This window comes from Falco peregrinus, chromosome 10 (assembly GCF_023634155.1).
Source record: "Falco peregrinus isolate bFalPer1 chromosome 10, bFalPer1.pri, whole genome shotgun sequence".
NCBI lineage: Eukaryota > Metazoa > Chordata > Aves > Falconiformes > Falconidae > Falco > Falco peregrinus.
This window is the reverse complement of record NC_073730.1, coordinates 16,681,725-16,703,373: the sequence shown is the minus strand read 5'-3', so window position 1 is coordinate 16,703,373 and position 21,649 is coordinate 16,681,725. Positions and strand designations below refer to the sequence as shown.

Genomic DNA, 21,649 nt, shown 5'->3' with positions numbered 1-21,649 from the left:
CCAGATTGTCACAAATTACTCCACTTTTCAAGAATACTAAGACAAGCCCGATGTACACACAGTTCCTAACTACATTGCTGGAAGAACTGCATTTCACAAATGAAGATCTGGAAAGTTTAACAAGAATATTTAGGAAGGACTGCCTACTTGAACAGTCAGTCAATTTTAAGCTATTTTGCATGTCATAAAACTAATCCAGTTAGCAACGGTTTTAATTTTCAACATTTTGTAAGTAGGCATAGTAACTACAGATCATATCAGCCAGAGTAGAAAATGTGTAAAGTACATCTTAAAGAAATACATATATTATGGAAATGAGTGTCATCATTTTGTCACTTACAGTAAATGCCAGCTGCTTACTTATCACTTTAATCTTTTGAGATTATATAGTTGGTTTATGTATAGTAGGTTTACTGCAATTTTGGGAGGAATTTTTACTCAAGTTCTACTATGATTTATATTAAAAAAAAAAATCCCGTGTGGGTACAATGGCTAATTCTCAATGGGGTTTTTTTATTATTAAAATGAAATCGTTATGTCCAGTTTTTCTGACACAAAATTGAGCTAAAAGTCATGTATTTTTTGCATAATACTAAGATTGCATTTTGCATTCCTGGGTAGGCTGAAAAATTTAAGAGCAAATACCTTATTTATGCTGATCATATTCAACCAATTTGATTAATATAGTATTATGGTAGTTAAGTAATTGGTGTATTAATATTACTGATCTCAGTCCTTTGTTCCCTACAGAATAAGGTGATCATCTTAACACCTGCTATCTGCAATAGTGGCACATAGAACAAAAGAACACCTTCAATCACTGGAACCTTTTTTAAATGAAAAATGAAATTTAGTATTAGTTGTACTCGCACTTCTGCTTTTTCCTTTTCTTCCTACGAATAAGAATTTTGAAGTCTTGTGGAGAAGATAATTATAACAGCAGTTGTTCAAGGTATGCATGAAGATGAGTTAAAATATGAATAATCTGAAAACCATCTAAAAGCTGTAGAAATGAATTTGGATTGGTTTGTTTTTTTCTTGCTTTGGAAATGTTCAGCCAAAATTTGTCTACAGGAACTGGGTGAAGAATGGGGGGGCAAAAAGCATATTAGCCTGTAGTGTTAAGAACACTGCTGCTGACATTTTTCTAGTTGACCCTATGCGTGGAGCGATAGTCTTTTAAGAATGATGGTGACAGTAGACAAAAATTTCTGATATATAGCCTGTTTATCTTGTGGGGTGGTCTTTGAATTTGTGTAAAAGTTATTTGTAGACAGCCTCTAACTGTTAGTAATTTGGACTTTAAAATATATTTTGATAACTAAAACCAATTTTTGACTCTCAGTAGTCATTTAAGAGTTGTGTGTGTTAGACTGTTTAGACTTGCTTCTGTCACTAATTGACTATAAAATGCAATTTAAAACTAATTTACTAGTAATTCTTAATGATTCCATAAAATGGTTTATTGCATAGTTCTCAGTTCATAGGACACTGTCCTTGAGAAGAAAGTTGTAACTGACAGTGCTTAGTCTGCAGCAAATGTCAGCCCTAGTTAAGGCTGAAGCAAGAGTTTATGCCTCTGTTTTATTTCTATAATTGGACAGCAAAAGGAAACTCTGCACTTAATTAGTTCATTGCTGTGTAGTTCCTTCATGATAATCAGGATAAGCATGTTGATTGCCCCTGACACACAGAGGCCCATGCAGCTTTTCCCTGGAAAACTCATTGTGCAGTCGGGTTTCTTTAGGTGAAGCTTGACTTTTCCTAACTTACCTTGTAATAGGAAGTTATGTTCAGTATAACTTGTAAAAGCAACAATTTAGAATGAGGAAAACCTTTAATGCAGAGTTAAAGCTATGCATTTTTCTAAGTATGCAATAGGAAAAAAATACTGGTTGTGATCAGAGCATGTCTGATGTCAAATTCATAAGAATGTGTGATGTAATCTGGATAGAAGGTAGATTGGTTTTGTACCATGATGGAAAACTTTATACTTGATACATATGCAAAGAAGGTCAAGACCTCGCCAAAAGATAAGCTTATAGAAGACTGAGTAATAGGTATGATACTCTAAGCAAAACTTAAACCTTGAATTTATATCTATCTGCTTCTGATTTTGGAAGTTACATATATTTCTATTTTTAGTTAGTACTTTACTGTAGATTCTGAGCAAGTCATCGTTCTGTTCCATGTGCGCTTACCTTGGGACATAAAGATTACAACTACCCCATGACAATGCTGCTGTGCTGAGTACACCTAGAAGGCATTAAAATGTACATCATACCAGGAATATGACTGTTTAATCAGGTTTGATGGCTCTCATTTGGAAACTTTTTACACTTCCTGTCAGTTTAGTGGTGTGATTTTTTTTGTTATTTATTTTTAGGCTTGGTCTTCAGAACTTACTGTGTAGGAAATGTGTGATCTGGTAATAAGAGTGAATAGATCACAGGCCCAAGGGCCTCTTTATCAGGGTTCACTGTGGCAGTTTTGACTGTCTGCCATAGCAGCTAAAAAAAGTAAGCTTCCAGGATTTTTGCATCTCCTCCTTGGCTGCTGTGTAGTGAGCTCACTCATTCTTTTTCTTGCCCTAAAATAACAGAATAACCTTTCTCCTTCCATGTCCTTCTGCACCGCTCCAGAAGAAAGACTTCTGTAGCATGCTGGAAATGCCCTGAAAGGATGTTTTTCACTTGCCTTTAATGATTTCATCACCCTTAGACTTGAGTAAAACACGTGTAAATAAATGCAGAAAGTATACATATACTTGTTATTTTCAAGTAGGATAAAGGCTGTAGACTCATCTGAAGAGGATCCGTGAGCCTTGATTAGCTGTACAAAGAGCACAACTCAAGCACCAAAAATTTAGTTCATTTATGTAGTTTCTTTACAAGCATGTTTTGTCACAGCTTAACTGCTTAAAGTGTTCAAATCTAGACCTCCTTTATGAGCTTAACGCTCATTTCTGCCACAGCTATCTGTCCTTTAACAGACTACTCTTTTTCAGCTCAGTTCCACCCCCACTTCTCATTTTGGTTGTGTTTGCAGGCAGATTGTTTCCTTGTGGCCGCCTGCTGTGCTTACTGTTTTTCCTCCCTGTGTTAGCTGAGCAGATGAGAACAGCTGACACTTCAGTGTCGGGTTTGAGCCTTATCTTGGATGTGCTAAATTTTAGTGACTGACTTGTGAGCTGCAGGCGTGTAGGGACATGGCGGATCTGAGGCTTAGGGTAGATGGGATGTTAGCCTCTGTTTCTAAACAACTCTAGGAACGGGGCGTGAGTTTGGTAAAGCCATCAGCTGCTTATATCATAAGGACCATAAAGTCATAGAAGTCCATTGCTGTTACATTGTAAAGCATCCAAGCCTGTCTGGCAGTGGACCTCTAGCAGGGCAAGTATGGTATGATGTGTTTCTTACAATAGCAGGGGGGCAGCCAGACTTCTGTGGTGATTTTTTTTTTTTCTCCTGATTTGTATAATGGACATAGTAAAGAATAGAAGAACAGTTCAGTTTAAAGCTTAAAGCAAAGTTTGCTTCATGCTGTTGCAGCTTCTTAGCCTCAAAGGAGGAATGTGTGACATACCTGCATAGCGCAGATAGGGATTTCTTACAGAGTTTTCTATAGATGTAATGAGGTAATCTCAGGAAGAGAACAGTGTTAATAAGACCACATAGAGAACGTCAGATTGTTCAGTTATTCAGGGCAGCCTTTGTGCTGACCAAAGAGCATGGATAAAAAGCTTTTGTGCCTTATTTTAACATCAAAGTTCAATTCACGGTCCTGTAAATACTGTCAGTGTAAGTACTGCACTCTGTAATCCTGAATTTCCTAACGCAGAGTCCTTCACTGTTGCTGCTCGATTCCTTGTGACCATTGACAAAGGTTGCTGATTTTTCTTTTCTTTTGGAGGACAGAACAGTATTCAGAGTGGTTCACTTTATAGTCAGTCACTATTTCAGGAGAGTAGGCAAGTCACAATGTAACCTGTAAATTATCAGGTATTCAAAGAGATTATCGTGCATCTTAGTAAAGTTTGCAAATCATGTTATGCTTACAAATAGTAATGCAAAATTCTATGTTAAAAGAAACAGAAAATGGCTGATCTACTTCATTGAAGACCATCAAAACAAAAAAGTGCCTTAATACATCTAGAGCAGCATAACTGATATGGCTGTGCTGCTGTCTAATGCAGGACTGGAAAGTTACATCTGCCCCATCTTTCAAGACCGATGCAGGGAGCAACTAAGAGCATGGTACATACATGAGATACATCTGGGGCCTCAGAGGCAGTATTCACACAACACATAGAAGATTCACCTGTATTTTCACTCTTCAGTCTCAGTGAGTAGTTGAAAAGTGAGGCATCTGTTGTGGTTTTATGGTGCAGACTAACAGTTCTGTGAATCTTTTTGTTGAATCTGCATGTCCTACCCTTCTCTCCATAGTCTGAGAGAGTCTGGACTGTACAAAATGCAAGAGGGGATGAGCAGCTCAGCTGGATGTTAAGTCTCAGCTAACCTTTAACTGGTGGAGAGAAAAGGGCTAACGCATCAGAGAGAAGAAAAAGGAAGAAAGAAGGGGAAAGCGGTATTCACACCTTCTAAATTTAGGCATCCAACCTTAGGTACTAGCCTGTCTCCATTTGCTTCACAGAGAAATGATGCTATTAAATTTTGGTTCCCCATATCATACCTTTGTGCAGTGTATGAAGTGGGGGGTGTTAATGCCTCTGCCCCTATTCCCTGGTGGCAGAAAGAAAGCAGAAAAAGTCAGCTGAGAACTTTGACCATAGTAGACTGGCTCTCCCTGGAGTAATTTAGTAATAGTGTGGCACAAATCTGAATGGGGACTAGCTCCTGCAAGCAATCTGATCGTATTGTTCAGTTATTTTCATGGCTACTACTTCCCACAGATTTTTTTTCTTAACCTGTAAGAGTTAAACCCAAAAGATTTAAAGTGAGTGGCAGTCTTTAGGAAAAAAAAATGCTAGTGTGTTGAAAGTATGTCCAGGAGGTTACGCTCTAGTTGTACAATTTGCCTCTCAGCTTTTCATACTTACTGTTTATTTCTGCAAACACTTACAAACACCCAGTACTGGGGGTGGGGTTTAGCTTGATCTCAGTGGAGTAGCAGGTAATGCTGAACTGTCATTTCCAATGAGCATTAAATATTGAAAACACGGAATCAGCCTCTCTTTGGCAAGTCTTAAGTTTCCATAAGCAGCAGGTGGTATACAAGGCAGGGCTAGGCACCTATAAAGACCTCTGTTTCTCAGCTGCGTATCTGTACCACCTGACAGCTAGTTGTCCTCTAGAGTCAGAGGAAGTAGGCGTGCCTTCCATTAGCAAAGACAGAAAGTAATATTGCTTAGAGACTTTTCCTCTTGTGAGCTTTCCTTTTTGTGACTCTTCATCTTAGAACGTTTTCTCTGCAGACAGTGCTTTGAGAGGTGGGCTGCCTGAAAGACACAGTAGAACATGAACTGTGGCATTTGTGGTGCTAAACAGGATTTGGTGAGGTGGGGGGAGAGAGCTGGAAACTTACGTCTTCAAGTAGCTCTCATTTGAGCACTCTCATTTCAAAAAGCAAGTGAAAGCATATGTTGCCTCAGTGGCTGATCTGGACAGGTATGAGAAACGTTAGTCAGTCCCCCTTGGTTTCTTGCAGCTCTAAAGCAAGGAGCAAGGCAACCTGGAGTTTTAAAAAAAACAGCCAGGACTAGCCAAAAAGAGTAATAATTAGCAAGAAGAAAGATGAGAAACAAGCACAACCCTTTTATTAAACTGTTCATGCCCTGGGAAATGGGCGATTCTGTGAGATACGTTTGGGCATCCTCCTCAAAATAGTCTTGTCAGTACAGCATCACATTTGAGGCAGCATTAAAAGTAGTGGCAGGGCTGGAAAGACCAGGAACAAAGGCCACCAACTTTCTGACCAGTGTTTTGGGGATCTGTGAGCCAGGTTTATCTTCCCAGTGACTTTGCTACCATAGTTGAATGTGCATACTGAAGTCCTAGACTTAAGAAGGTGTGTCAATCAGAATAACGCAGTAAGTGTGGCCCAGATGTCTACCTGTTTGTTGGTTTTACTGTGCTAGCCTGCAGTTACCCCAAGACAACAGCTCCCTACAGAGTCCCTTCTCCCAGAACAGACTAGAGCTGACACATTGGTGATCATAAGGCAGTCACATCTCGCCACTATGAAAGCTTCCCCCTTAGAAGTCAGTCCCCAGAATGCTTTGGTAGCCTACACATAAAGGCAGTCTTTAGTACATTTTTGCGTGCTATGGTTGCCTGCAGGAGCTGCATGCAAAGATCAGAGAACAAAGCCAGTGGGGTTATTGGCTGGTACATCATTGCAAGCCACATTGAATCAATGCCATTTCTGGCACTTTTTTAGCCTCTTAAATTTCATGGGATATGTAACTGAATGGAACACATTGTGGGGCAGCAGCAGCTTCCTGGACAGCCCTACAATTTGGTTAGAAGTAGTCATCACTACAGGGAGTTTGAAGGACTTTGGGTACAGCTTTATTAAGCTGTAAACACTCAGATCAGGATTTACATCATAAATCTTGCCTTTTGGTTCTACTAAAATGGGAGTGTCTACAAATCAGGTTAATATAATTTAACAGTGCAGTAAACTAACAAAAAAGATCATAATTGGTAGTGTTATCTAAGAAGCCAGAACAACCCTGCATACAGCTGCCAGCTAAGATCTGACTCATCTAAGGTATTTTATAGCAACCATATGTTAGGCATGTCTATCTTGCCTATTATGCAAAAAAAAAAAAACAAAAAAAACAACCAAAAACATTTCAAAAACACTTCCTAATCAGGATTTGTCACTGAGCAGGATTTTCCCTAAACATCCCAGTAGTGCAAGTGCTACCTACAGTCAGGAGGAAGCTTTTTGTAGACAATTCCAACTTTTTAATGTAACAAATAGAAGAAATGGCTATAAATCTGGCTAGTACCAATTCAACAAGGCTGGCTGTAGTTCAAAGTATAGGTATGTTACTTTAGCATTTGATGGGCATCACTCTGGATTCCTAACATCACTTAGAAGTTCTGTGTTAGACGGTAACTTCAGAATACCTGTGCTTGTTGTGATAAAAAACTTGGGTGTTTCAAATTAGGTAGAATAATCATTACATTTTAATAAAGGCAGGCACTGTTTTAAACCCCACTGGCTATTGATTTTTTGAGCAAGTTTTACATCCAGTTCACTTTCACACAGAAGCCTGCCAAAGCCTACAGCCCTCTGCAGTCTGACTTTAGTCCTTCTTGCACAAAGACTGGTTAAATGTTCATCAGCCTTAACTGTCCCTAGGCTTTTGCTGCAGTATCCCAGTAAGAAGTAAGTAAGATGGGGGATGAAGCCGCAGCCCTGACACTGCCTTCTATTCCCCAAAGGGCAGTATTTTTACTGCTTAAAGCTCTGATGACAAAGCTCCTGTTGATGCAAATGAGAGCAAATGGTTGTCCTGGTAATTACATACCTTGTTTAGGAGTCACAATCTCATTTTTTTGAAGAGAAGTCCTTCACTTAAAAGCTTTTTTGAATACATTCTTTTTTTCTGAACAGTGGGCTCTCAAAAAAAAAACGGAGATTTTTTGCTGCTTAAGATCCTTGGCTTACTGTAAAATTTCACAACTAGAAATGTAGTTAAAAGTATTTCTTCCTTATTAAGATAATTTCTTTGGAAGGCCTTTGAAAACTTGGAAAATGAGTGATTTTAGAGATACTACATTAGCCCTCAACAGCTCTGGGTCAAACACGTGTCATCTCTGCTAACTATTCATTTCTAAGATCCTCCCAAGCTCTACCTTTTTGTACACTGAACATCTGATGCTTCTTGTTTTTCTTCTATAACCACAGATGTGCCCTCTTCAAAAAACTCACGATCTCAAAATACTAAACTGACAAGCTGAGTGTCAAACCACACACCCCAAGCAGCAAGCAGTGCTGAAGAAAAACAGAATCACACTTGAAAAAAACCCAGAAGAAATCACACAAATTGTTTCCTATGAATTAATCTGAAATGTTTTCAACTCATTGCAGGCATTGTTTCTTAAGAACGCGAATGCCATTTGATGCTTTTAGGTTTTACGTTTACTGTATAAATGGAGTCTGCTCTTGGAAAGATTACTTTGAACAACACTTTACGTTTTCTTGTTGAGTTTTATCTCTCTTTGAGCTAAACCGGAGCCTTGCTGTGGGACCAAGATGGGTCTCCTTGTTTGCCACAAAGCAGCACGGGTGCTCCTGTGCTAGTTGAGTTACACGCTAAGGTAAGTGAGTGAGGCCTCTTCACTAGGAACGTGTGGTTCTGAGCCTCCCTGGTTCAGAGCCCCCATGTGTTGCTCACCGAGAGTGCACCGGAGAGCTGGCCAGGAGCAGAGCCAAGCTCCCATCAGCAGCAGGCAGATCCACAGCTACCGGTTTGCTGTAGCAGGTCCCCATGTCACAGAGGGCTGTTTGGGCATAGGGGAGTCAAGTGATTTGTCCAGGTCTTCGTGGACGGGCTACAGCAGAACCCATGGCTCTTTCCGCTGTAGTGCCTACGTGCAAGCCATCGCTCCTCCCATCGCAGGGACTGATGTGGGACAAGATCTGGTTGACAACACTCTCTCTAGTACTAAGGTGCCAAATATTTATAACCTGCCTTAGCAGTAATGCCATGACTTACCTAAAAGGCTTCATGATACTGTCCCGCAAAGAATGGCACGTAGAAGTAGTAGAAGGGTCATTTTCATGCTGAAAAAATATGTAAGACCAGCTAGCTTGTTTCTTAATCAAACTGTCAAGCACAGAATCATCAGGGTTGGAAGGCACTTCTGGAGATCATCTAGTCCAGCCTGCTTCTAAAGCAGGTTCTTCTAGAGCAGGTTGCATAGAATTGCATCCAGGCAGGTTTTAAATGTCACCTTATCTCTGCAGTTCAAAATTTGTCATAGCATTAAAAGAAAAAAAAAAAAAAAGGTTAAAATTTAAAAGCATAGCTACAAATATGTATTTAGCTGCCTTGAAGGCTCTCTGGCAATATGCATCTGTAAGATAACACTGTTGTACAGGTTTCACTGAAGAAACATCCTTTTTTTAATCTGGTGATTCAAAGGCAAAACATTGACCTCTGGTTTTGGTACTAGACTGCTGGCTGATCTTCTGTAAAGATCTGTGTAAGAGTAATGCTGGGTTCTGGGTTATGTTGTTTATATTTTAAGGGTTTGAGTCAAAAACTGGATTTGTTTTTCCCTAGTTCATCTCTACCTCGCAACCTTGAATACAAGGGAGATGATACCTGAAGCAAAGCTGATAAAGTTACCAGTACTAAGAAGCATGTGTGCTGAGGGTGGGGAGAGGGAGGCACAGCAGCGTAGATATGTATCTTCACATCCTTATTTCCTTTACAAACGGAGGAAGGAAGTTCCCTGCAGGTTAGCCTAAGAGTATCCGCTCTTACAGTCTGAGAGCTAGCTAAGTACAATTTCCAAGAGCCACAGGCTTTTAAAAATAATGAACTTAATATTTCACATGTTTTCCTATACCTAGTGGTACTGAAAACCTTTTACTAAAAATTCGTAACTGGGTATTACAGCCATAAGAATTATAGACACCTCAGCTTGTTTCATATCTCTGCTCTGTTCCTGTCTCTTCCCTCTTCCAAATCTTTCCTATACTTCCTGTCCTAGGGCCTGGCCATTCCTTTCTACTTTACCTCTTCACTAATTCCACCAGCTGGCACTCATCATCCTGCCTGCTCTGTGTCTACCCCTGTAAAGATCCTACCGAACAGTCAGTTTCCATAGCAGGAGACCCCTGGGCTTCTTGCCCCTCATGCCAGCTCCCTGCACCCTGCATGGAGAAGAGGAAGGGATGGCACTGCCTGGCGAGGGCCACCTCACGCCTCCCATCCACACACCAAGCTCCTGCAGGGCTTATTTTTTCAGCACAGGATGGGAAATGGGCCATCTCTCCCCTCCCTCCTTGAAAGGGGCTCGCTCACACATGTTGGTTTGGTGCCCATTTACACAGGCGGCCTCTCCAAGGCTGGAGGGACACTAGCCCGAGGCCATACAACTGTTACCAGACAGACAGATACTCATATAATGATTCTTACAACAGCATCTATAGATTATTATGAAACTTGTCTCTAAAACAGATATGAATCACCCAACAGCTACAGCAGTGCTCCTGTGCAGAGATGATTAAGAATTTTTATGCAACTTCTTTAATCAGAAGAGGCCTACTTGGTTGAAAATGAAACCTCTGCAGGAAAAGGTTGGTTTTGATTAATTTCTCAACTTGAAAAAGTGTCTAAATTGTCAGTGTGTTTCACTTCAACATTTCTAAACACACAGAAAAGGGAGAGGGGGGGGAAAGGCAAGTTTAAAAGTCACTTTTTATTTTAAGAAATTTAAAATTTTTCATTGTAAGAAATCTAAATTATATCGAATGGTATCCAGCCATTTTAACACATTTTACAACATTATTTTTTTGTTTGCAAAAATTTACATTTTCATGTCTTCCCAAATTGTTTGTTGTAGATTGGACTGTGTGAACACTTTAATGTATTTTTCTTTAGTAGAAGTACAGTATTTTTAAAACTAATTGGATGAGGAGCTGTAACAGCTTTGTTCAAAATTTCTTGCTATACAGGAATCCCTGAATCATAGCCCTTGTATCTCTATAGGCTGTTACCTATCAAAAGCCATTATCTTTCATAATGCAACCTCAGGGAAGATTTTATTGCTGAAAGAGATATTCCTACTTTTAACTAATTGTTGTAAGAAATTGTCTAGTTTCAGAGCCTTCACCAAGATCACAAATTCAGCACTGAAGATGGATCAAACTGATCAGTCACAGATCACAGAAGCAGAACACAGGTTCATGCTTATTTTTAGTTGCTGATTTTTTGGACTGAGCTAATGATCTTCTCAACACACATTTATATGTATTGAGGTGGGATCTTTACCATTTGAGGACTCTTTCAAGAGGATTATTAATTAGCAGTTTCATCATCAATTTCAAAGTGTTTTCCAAAGATAGGTAACTCCTTTTCAGAGAAAAGGAAAGTGAAAGGGGAGTGAGAGTGACTCAACTAGGCACGTGGACCATGTCAGATGCAGAGCCAGAAATACACTCTGAGCTCCTGGTACCCACACTCATAGCCTGGGGACTAACATGGCTTTCACCAAAAGTGATAGCAGGCACCTTCACCATTTTGCAAAGGAACATCATTTTTTTGGTAGAAGATGTGTTTGAAATTAAAAACGTATTTGCTTTCTTCTTTGTGATACATGCTATAATACCTTCCTTACTCTTTTGCCTAACTCTACCCAAAGCTGAAAGAGAAATAAAAGTTCATTGGGCATATTTTTCTCCATCAGTTGCTTTGCCTTGATGCTGATACTATAACTTGGCTCCACACCAAACAAACATTACAGCTGAATTGGGTCAGATTTTCTTAAGTATTTACCACTAGATTTGGGTCATATCTGTGGATATACCCACTGCAACCTTTAGACTCAATTTTGAACATGGTTATGTATGTTAAGGCCTGGCACTTTAAAAAGAGACTAAAAGCAGGCCATTTGCTCTGGCCTCAGTTGTGAATGCTGAGGTCTTTGAGGAATCTGGGCCACTTTGTCTGTCTTCTTGTCTATTTATAACCTTCCTGCCCATTGAAGAAGACAAGATGAGGCTACAGATGTAAGGGAGAGACAAGGGTTGGGACAGAGCTACACAGGAGATGTTTGGAGAGTACAGGACAGGAGCACTGTGGGGACAGAGAGTTTGAGATCCTGTGGCTCTCCACTGCTTATTGCATCCACCTGACTAAACTCACTGGCTTAGCCCAGGGGCTTTAAACGGACCTCAGGAAGAAGATAACATGGCCACTTTGGTACAGTGGACTATTCTAGTCTATGTGAGAAAGAAACGAGGAGGATGTTGTCCTTTCCTACAACACTGTGGATGAACTAGACCAACTAACATTATTTTTTAGGAATCTTGCAAAACTGGAGTACATTTGAAAGCAGCAATGACCTTCAGTACGTTTCCAGTAGGTAAAAGATGAAAAAGGGTATGAGAGACAGTCCAAGGAAGCCTAAGCCCAGTGGTCCAACAGTTGTTCTGGGTTAATTTGGGGCCAAGAAGGAAGAAATAGATGCATGGGAGTTAGCCGTGGGTGGAAACTGTGCTTACAAACCAGTAAGATTGCAAGTCTTGAGTTTCTTCTACCAGGCGTACTTATTAAAAATAAACCTTTCTATTAGAAAAAAACCAGGAGGGACACACATTAAGTATATTGAAAACCAGCTTGCTAATGGATCTCAGAGCAGAATCCGGTAGTAAACGGGGCTGACTATAAGCAAAGATCGTAAGTATTGGTTCTTGGTGAAAATGCTTCTCGGGGGGGGGGTTGTCTTGGGGGGGGTCATTGGGGTTTTATTTTTTTTAAATCCAGACCATCGGTGTGGAGGCATTTTTCATTTGGTGCGTTGCATCAGCACAACAGGCAAGGTACATGTAGTGTGTGACAGCAGACCAATAGCTTTTGCTGAACTTGTCAGCTTAGAGCCCCTGACTAGCACTTGTCTACTCGAGAGAGGGATAAGGAAGTGCCAGCACCAGGTGCTGTATGGAAACTTCAGCAGCATGAGCACAAGAGGAGAGAAACAGCAGCAGAGGTTTAGGGAAGAGGAGGAAGATGACAGAGGTTTGGTAGATAAGGAGGAAGCTGCAAAGTGAGGAGAAACGGGTGCAGGGAAGAAGCCATGATGTTAGGAATCTATAACACTAGAATTGTCAGACAACGTTAGAGCATGTGGAGCTGCAGGGTGATAGGGAGGGTAGGTCTGTGCTACAGCATGATCTGAATCGCGCAGTCACAAAATGTGCTTTAACACAACCAGATGCAAGAGGACCCACCTGGGAGAAAAGAAGGCAAGCTGCTGTGGTAGGATGAGAATCTGCCTCTGAAAGCAACAACAGATACTAGGGTATGAAACCAGCCTGCAAAACTAAATGTTCAGCACAAAAGCATAATTGCATTTTTAGCATCTGCATCTATGTATCAATGTTACGTACTACTTATCTCAGTACAGATGTTTCTTTAAGTACAGTTGTAATTATAAATAGGAGAACCACCACAAAATCAGCACAAGCGTCACAGATCTGTGAAACCATTGCAGAGCCAAATCATGTTGCAGATGGTGAAACACGGTGTTGTGTGGGAGTTAACTATTTCCACATTAACGTTATTCAATCACAGTGGCCCATTTTCACATAGCTTGCTGAACTTCAGAAACTTTGCACAAAGGTTAAGGTTTGACATTTTGAGACAGAATAGCTTAGTCCTCGATCCTCTGTGAGAGCTACAATAAATAATCAATAATAGAAGAGAAACACAGATCCTTACTTCATCCCTTTCCAGGATGGAAGCACTGAAAACATGCTTTTTTGACACAAATGCTTATTCTGAGGTCTTCATTACCAGGATTTCCAGTAAAATAGCCATAGGCAAGAAAGCACTTAATCTGACTGTTAGATTAGGCTTCCTGAAACCACATGTAGGTGCAATTGTGAGCACAGGCATAAGAAAATGATCTCGTACTTGTAATGGACTAACAGAATGATATTTCTGTCAATATGTGAGGTTGTGATGAGGTCCTACATAAACAGCAGTCATTTAGTGTGTTAGGATTTATTTTTTAAATGGTATGACTTCTGTGTTAGTTTATGCAAAACATGCCTCTAAGAATGAAACGGATGAAGACAGAGCATAAAGCTTTGTTCACCAAAGCATAATTCATGACTGCACTCAGAAATCACGTCTCTCTTTAGATTTAGGTACTAGTTCAGAGATGCTTGCCTTAGAAAGCAGTATTCTTTCTGAAATACTCAGTTCTACAGATCTCTTATTATGTGTTTAGCTAATGTATTGATACTGCACATCTCTTCTTTCTGCAGTACATGGCAGATAACAGCACATCTTCAGTGTTACTGCCATCACAGTAATACCGTATCTGTAGGTGTTTGCACCAATTCTTTATTACAACTTTCCAGTTCTAACAGGACTGGTGCAGTAATTCGCTCCTAACACCTAAAATAGACATGCTTCAACTGGACAATTTTCCCACCAACAGATAGGCATCATCCATCATAATATCCTTAGGGGTGAGCTGTTGTCTTCTGAAATGGCTTACACCCCATTTCACTGTAAGTTTTTTTGTCCTTGCTTAATGCTCACAAATGGGTGTCATGTGTTTGGCTGTTAGGAACATTCTCAGTTTCACAGCTGGGGTCACAGAGCACACGTTGCCCGTGGTGGTGACACAGTCACTCTGACAGAGCAGAAGTCCAACCTAAGCATAACAAACCATGCAGCCCCTCCGACCCCAGAGTCAGACCAGGCTCTGCATCACACCAGCCGCTACGAAGCCTCTATGGTTTGGTGCTGCTCATTTGCAGCAGGACTGCTAGTGAAGCTTTCCACTGCATGCATGAAGGAAGCGGTACCCTGCAGTTTCCTGCCTTTCCTATTTACATACCTGTCAACTTTTGCAGCCAACAAGACAGGGATCATACAGAAACCCACCTTCTTCATTACCCAATCTTGAGTCCTCCAAAGCAGGGCAGCCCAGACTGTATCCTCTGGACAAAGAGCAGCCTGTTGGTCCTGTAGTCAGAGTTCATACAGTGACGGGTCTGTGCAAGCTGCACTGAGAATGCTGACATTGCCACAGCACCTGCCTTTGCGTTTATTAAAGTGTTGGCTAATTTTTGATGGGGGGGAAAAACCCCAAAAGCCATTAGTAGAAAAACTGTTGTGAGGCAGCAAGGCTCCTTTTACAGCCTTGATCCCGATGTCCCGGAGCAACGAACGAGCAGCAGAGGTACTCTTACCCATCACCAATATTGCAGCAGTCAAAAGACCTCTGGTCTGTGTGCCGGTGTCAAGTCAGTAGCTGTAACGAGTGGCACAGTGACTCCTGGGTACATAGCTGAGAGTGTTGCATTAGGAGAGGACTGCAGCAAACCCAGCAGTGTCATCCAGACACCACTCACAGGCATGCAGGCACAAGCTTGAACTAGAGGCAGTTGGCAGGGTCATTAAGAAAAGTCCATACTTCCTAGTCTCCCCAGGTATAGGTCCCATTTCCCTGTCACACATCTTGGGGTAAAGGAACAAAGTGCCCATCACCGAACAGCGGCTTCAGACGGATGAACTCTTTCAGGTGCATTTCCCCACCTCAGGACAAAGCAGTTCTGCAGGGACCCTCCAAACAGGAGTATGGAGAGAAGGGAAGACATCCCACCCAACATGCCACGAGAGGGAACTGCAGCTTCATAAAGAGAAGGGCACAGAGCCAGAGTGACATTTCCCCAAGACCTCGTTCTCAGAGATTGCTGAACCACAGTGACTGCCTGTAACCCAAGCAAACAGCAAGATAAAAGTTCAAGCACTGACCTAAGAGAGTTCAACCTACTTTGTAAGTCTCACAGTTACAGGCAAATGAGAACAGAGACCATAACACCATTAGGCAACTTTTAAAACACACAATGTTTCCTATAGTCCTAACGCACAGCAATCACCAGGAATAACTTTTCTTAGCATGTGATGACTGCTAAGTCACTCGCAAGAAAAAGAACCACAGCACTGAACAAATGAATGCAACAAAGAGATCAAAAAAAGGCATTTGAAATAAATACCTGCTACAAAAGAGGAGAGGACTTGTCAAACCCTGCTGTGTACGTTCTGCTAATTGGACTGACCTGCACCCCAAACCACAGAGCATTTAGGCGGTGTAATCCCACTGCAGGGGGGCTTCTGTCAAACAGTAACGGTCAGTTACTGGCCAGGAATGGGTTCATCCTTCACCCTGGTTTCAGAGGATTAAGCTGTTCTGTGATAGCATTGGATATACCACTTCCAGTTTAATGCAGTGGATTTCAGGCTGACCACAATCTGGCGTGCAGCAACTGAGCGTCAGTTCTTTCTCCAGGAAGGTTTAAGAGTAGCCTTTAGTATTATGTTAGTTCCCAGCCCTGAGGAAGAGTAGAGTGAAAAACAGATGCCACAATAAGCACAAACCCAAAATGTGCTGAGCCATGCAGAATTGCAGCAGAAGTACTGGAGAAAACAGTAACGCCCACTGACCTGGCATTTACAATAATCAGCAGTGACCAGGAAACAACTGTTTTGCTGAGTTTAACCTGCAGAAACACCCCACCAGCACCAGTAAGACTCTTGCTATATGAGTTAGATGCAGTCCATGTATTATTGACAGGGTTATGGAGCTACAAACAGGTTCAGTTTAGAGCACAGACCACTCTGATTTACCCTAAACAGGACAGATTAGATGTAGGTCATCCTTCAGTCAGGTTCTTGCTCTTTGATTTCAGTTAAAGTAAGACAAATCTGTCACATGTGAGTCAGCTCCTAAATGCTCTTGGGGCAATGGGAGTTTGGCTATATACACAGCTATGTAAACACCGATAAAGAAACTAAAGATCTGACCTTTGTTTACTTAAGCGAGTCTCAGTTGACCAAAAGGCAAGTCAGATTTTAATACCATTTCTAGGATTGATTGAGCTCTGAATTAGACCAACTTCCACAACTCAACTGCAAGTACAGAACGTCTGTCAGCAGGAAGCCTATACAGAGACTGCAGCAGCACCAGAAACCCACAAGTCACACAAAATAAAGTTTGGTGCAAAAATCTGGAACAGGAACACAACCAGCAGGGCAGAAAGCACTGATTTATTCACCACCTTTGCTCCAGCAAGGAGCCCTCTGCTGCAAACATCTCCGCCACATCTAGCTGCTCCAGGGGGAATGCCCAGTGGGTCAGAGAAGGTGCAAGAGCAGTGCCAGAGCACAAGCAGTGCTAGTCCCCCAGTAGCACCAGTGATGAGTCAGGCCCTGTCTGCACGAGCACACAGGGCCAGTCATCCAGGGGATCATCTGAAACTATCGCTAGCACCAGCACTGCGGGACCAGTGGTGTCACAGATGCCCTGTCACAAAGCTCTGTGTCCCTTTGCTCACACGTAAGTCTGAGACCAGTCCTCAACGAGGGCACTTTTCCTTTTAGCCAGAACTTCATGACCGTCTGTAATACCTTAGGCAAATATTGACTCTGATCCAACAGACTGAAAGTAGTTGGTTTGCACCAGATGTGGTATATATACATGTATCTTTGAAACATTAGCTAAAGGAGTGATTTGGGAAAATAAAAATTCTAGGTGGATGTGTTTACTTTGCGAGGTTGTTCGCATTGTGCTCAGATCCCAGAAGTGGGCACGAAGGTTTTAACCACAGGAAGAAAGCCAGCTGTAAGTGCCGCGATGCACAGTAAAACGGTGTGCACACACGTGCATTCCTGCATCTGCAGCTCACCCACATGATAGTCGAAGGGCTGAAGATCACTGGTGAGTACGTTAACGAGTCCATACATTCCTGCCCTGAAGAGACTCAAAAAGGTCTGTCAGGTGAAGAAGAAATGACTGAGCTTATCGCTTCAGGACGCATCCTCCAAAGTACTTGGCATCTAATGCTGGGCCTGCTTTTTGCAAGAACCTGAGCACCGTTTCCCTGGCTCCCAGCTGAGGGCAGCTTTTGGAAATGCTGACCTTGTTCCAAGGGAAGGGAAGGTGACTGCCCCCACCTCTCCGATTTCTCTGACCCCAGCTAATTAGAAAGACTTCTAGTAAAAAGCACATGTCTAAGCAGAGAAACAGCTTTTGTCATAAGGTTGGAAGCAACAGAGAGGTAGTTTGAGCAGTTCAAGTTGCTTCAGTTTTCAATTCTTAGGTCCCAACCCAAGTGTCAATTCCCTGCATGTGTCTGCTCTCTCCTACTACAAATCACGAGTCGGGTGTGGCTTTGGCAGTTGCAGAGCTTGCATTATGGGAACTGGGGGAGGGAGGGAAAGCAACATGGGAAGCAGAGCAGAAACACTTCAGCACCACTCAAGTCACCTATGGGTGTTCCCTCTGTCCAATCATTTCATTTTGGGAGTTGATAAGCATTCCTATTAGGGGCCTTTCAGAAGGAACAGAAGTGTGAAAAGAGATTCTTTTTGATATTTACCAAATAAGCACAGAGAAAAAACCATAGAATTATGTTCAGTATATTCACAGGAAGAATCCTAGTGAAATACTTGTTTTCTGGATAACTCGGGACCAAACTCGATGGGTAGAAGTTTGTACAGAACAGAATTTTATTCTTCGCTGGGACTGTTGGACTGTAAATTCATAGCAATGCTCTTCGACTACCTCTCCCAAAAAAATCCTCTTTTAGTCTGCGACACATCCCAGGCAGCACTTGAGAAATGTATACAAGAGTAACAGTTCGCTGAGTCTTTTTCCACAAGTGAATCTCTTCATCAGATACACAACAACACCTGACACCTGGGGCTCTCGTGCCTTCTGAACAGTCAACAGATATTGCTCAGAGCAACAAAAATGAGCAAGCCACATGCTGATCCACACATATCTCCCTCTAATGGATTGCCTTACAACCCCACTGGAAATTCAGGGGTGTCGGAGCTTTCCTGATCATGGAGGACCACCACAGCAGCCAACCCATCCCTCCAAACAGCTTACCTAGAGGCTCACTCTGAACCCCTGCAGGAAACTAACGCTGAAAACTTTACTCGGACACTAAGCTTGCATTGAAATAATCTGGTAACACTGGGGAGCTGCAGGAACATCACACCCCCCAAAAAGGGAGTTACAGATTGGTTTCAACATGATCCATTAAACCAGCACTAGAAAAGAGATTGAAACTTTGGCCATATGTTTCCTTGAAAATATTCCCTTGTGCCATAAGTTCACTACCAGAGGCCAAGACACTTCACAGTAACATACCATGAGTTCAGGAACTAAGGTTATTTTAGAGAACCCCCTAGAAGCACATTTTTCTGTACTCATGGTACAGTAGTTAAGTTCAGGCCACAGTGTCACAGCAGCACGCAGAGCCTCCTAACGCAGCTGTAAATCCACAAAGGCCACTTTGAGGTTTCCCCCTGCCAAGGAAACTCTAGATACGTTGCAGCCAATATGCCTCATACCTGGAGGTTTCTGATCCCCACCAGCAATGCTATGCACATCACCCTCCCCAGCTAATTACTGATGGCCCAGCATGCTCTTAGCTCTGTGTGTGTGAATGAGTTGAGCCTGAGGTTTTCCTTCCTCAGGACTGTGGTGTGTATTTGAGTACTCCATCCTCCAAGCCATATTCAGGTCATATTCCCCCTTCAAGGTGTTTGAGGCATTCCTGTGGAGTGATCGTATTGCTTCAGCACCACCTGACAGATCCTTAGCCTGACCTTTCTGGCTACAGCTGCCCTGGATGTGCCAGAGGCACTTGCGGCACACACATTTTCTCTCAAGTATTGTGGTGGAGTTTCCCCTACTTCTTTGTCAACCACTGTTACAACATACAACCAAGCACCACCATTAGCAAGATGTGCAATTAACGCTATTTGAAATTTCTCTCTCAAGTTTATAGGACTCTGAGTCGCTATAGCAGTCTGGGTATGTGTGGACAGGTGGAGTTAACACGGCTTTCTCACACTCATGGCATCTTCCCTACTCCCCCTGTTCCTCTCCCCGGCCCAGCCTTTAAACAAAGGGGCATTTTAGTTTGGTTTTGTCCTACAGAAGTGAATTTCAGTCCTCAGGGCATCATATAAATCTGTTAAGTCAGATTCTCAGTCACATGAAAACAGTTTTGTTTGGAGCTAACAGTAAAAAATATCTTTGAAAAGCACTTTTACTGCCGACTGAGGAATTGGGCCCATTTCCCACTTGTTTAAGTTGACAAAATACTTTGTTATGCTGTGAAGAACATGAAACCTCCCAGAAGCATAGTTGGAGCAGCTGTGATGTCAATGCCATCAGAGATTATGCCATGTCCCCTGGCTACTGTGAGCGATGCTGGAGGGGTACTGCAGCTCCTTTAGTCCATATCCCTGATTTCAGTCACCACCCTTTATTCTCAATAAACATAAGAGCACCCCTTTGGAGTAAGGGACTGAAATAACAGGAAACAGAGCACCCAAAACACAAGGCCAGATGTGTGGCAGGCCAGGAGCAGGGCTGTGCGGTTGCAGGCCTGTCCCTGCTACACACTGGCCTGGCTGGGAGCCCACATGTGGGAGCCAGCTTTTAGCAAGGGCATCTGCCACCAGCTCTCACATAGACATGACCCCCCTCTCTCTCCCAGCGGAGGGCGAGGGGGTCAGGGAAAACACACGGCACTGAATCACCCCACAGCAGCAACAAACAGGCACAGCAATATTTGCAGCCCAGCTAGGAGGAAGAAGCTGCTTTCTGGGTAGGAAGCAAGGCCTGATATTGGTTGGCTTCTACAGCATTCAGGGGGTAAAAAAGTGCCAGGAAACGAGATGGGGTTTGTTGTTGGAGGTTTTTTTATCTTTTATCCCCCTCTGCAAAACAAAGCCCACCAGACCTCCAGCACTACCAGGCCACTCTGGCCAAGAGGCAGTAGTACCACATTGGAGACCTGATTCACCCACCAGTACTTGTGTCCTCAGGGAGCTTTGCTGATTATTGGCTGAACTCCCACCACGCAGCTAACCAGGCGAGGGACTGGGCAGGGAGCAGTAACATTTACTGAGAAGACACTCACTGCCATCAGCCACAGGCATCCTTGCTGTAACACAAGCTACACATCTAGTCATGCTGCTTAATTGCAGCATTTCCCCTGATTTGGATGAACAGTGGCGGAACCCAACCCAGCTAGTGCAGTTGTCCTTTTGTGTTACTATTTACTGTATGGGATCTTTAGGATCCAATACACTTGCTGGTTTGAGAACCATGTCTCCCTATGCCTGCATTTTGCAGAAAGCTCTTTGGTTCTCCAGCCACTACTGAGATCTAAAACAGCAGCAAAGAGGATGAGGTCCTTAATCTTGCCAGAGCATCAGTACAAAGGCTGTGGCAGCCCTCTCCATCATACAGAGGCCCGCAGAAAAAATTGCTCAAACATGAGATTTCAGCAACTGAACATGCAGAGGAACAAAACGGACATCCAAATGGCAAGTGGAAAGAGCCACAGTTAAAACCAAACCACAGCAGTCTCAAAAGAGAGAAGTAACAGTCAAACATCTCCCCTCTGAAATTATTTCATGCCTAGCAGATTGAGGCACTTCACACTTTGGCAAGCATGTGCTCCTCCATGGCTCCACGTCTGACTGGAGTCCCACTATGAGCAGTGTGAAAGGTTTCAGACAGAGGCATTTAGAATTTAGGGAACAGTAAGAGGACAGAACTCACTCCACTTGCATAAAACCCCTTCCTCCCATAAATGCAACCGTTCTTTTCCATTCCTGCAAGGGTCTGTGACGCAACCTGAGCTGGGGAAACTGGGACGGAAGCGCCTGCTGGAACATCGCCCCCCTCACTCGGGATGAACGAAGAGGTGGCAAACGGCTTCACCACCTCAACTGGCCACAGAAATCAGTCCAGAGATTGCCAAATCCGTGTAGGAAACAATGGCAGCAAGCCCCACTGGAGCCAGGCCTGGCTTGACAAGCGGGCAGGAAGGGAGTGAGGCTACCCAGCTCCCAGGGCAGCAGAGCTCACAAACAAAACACCTCAGCCACGGT

The 21,649-nt window shown here is 42.7% G+C and overlaps 1 protein-coding gene across 8 annotated transcripts in view; it reads left to right on the top strand.

The window, feature by feature from the left end:
* Positions 1–11,382, top strand: part of RPAP2 (RNA polymerase II associated protein 2) — a 51,495-nt gene extending 40,113 nt beyond the window's left edge. For 2 of the 8 annotated variants that reach the window (XM_055815738.1, XM_013299036.3), the window contains exon 12: positions 5–315. In XM_055815738.1, the coding sequence (XP_055671713.1) occupies positions 5–188 (184 nt within the window). In that variant the 3' untranslated portion in view covers positions 189–315. Of the gene's footprint in view, positions 1–4; positions 316–750; positions 1,428–7,884; positions 8,167–9,265; positions 9,444–10,168 lie in introns of those variants that run through there. The other 6 variants (XR_008749072.1, XR_008749071.1, XR_008749070.1 and 3 more) reach the window with 6 other exon arrangements.
* Positions 11,383–21,649: the final 10,267 nt, after the last annotated feature.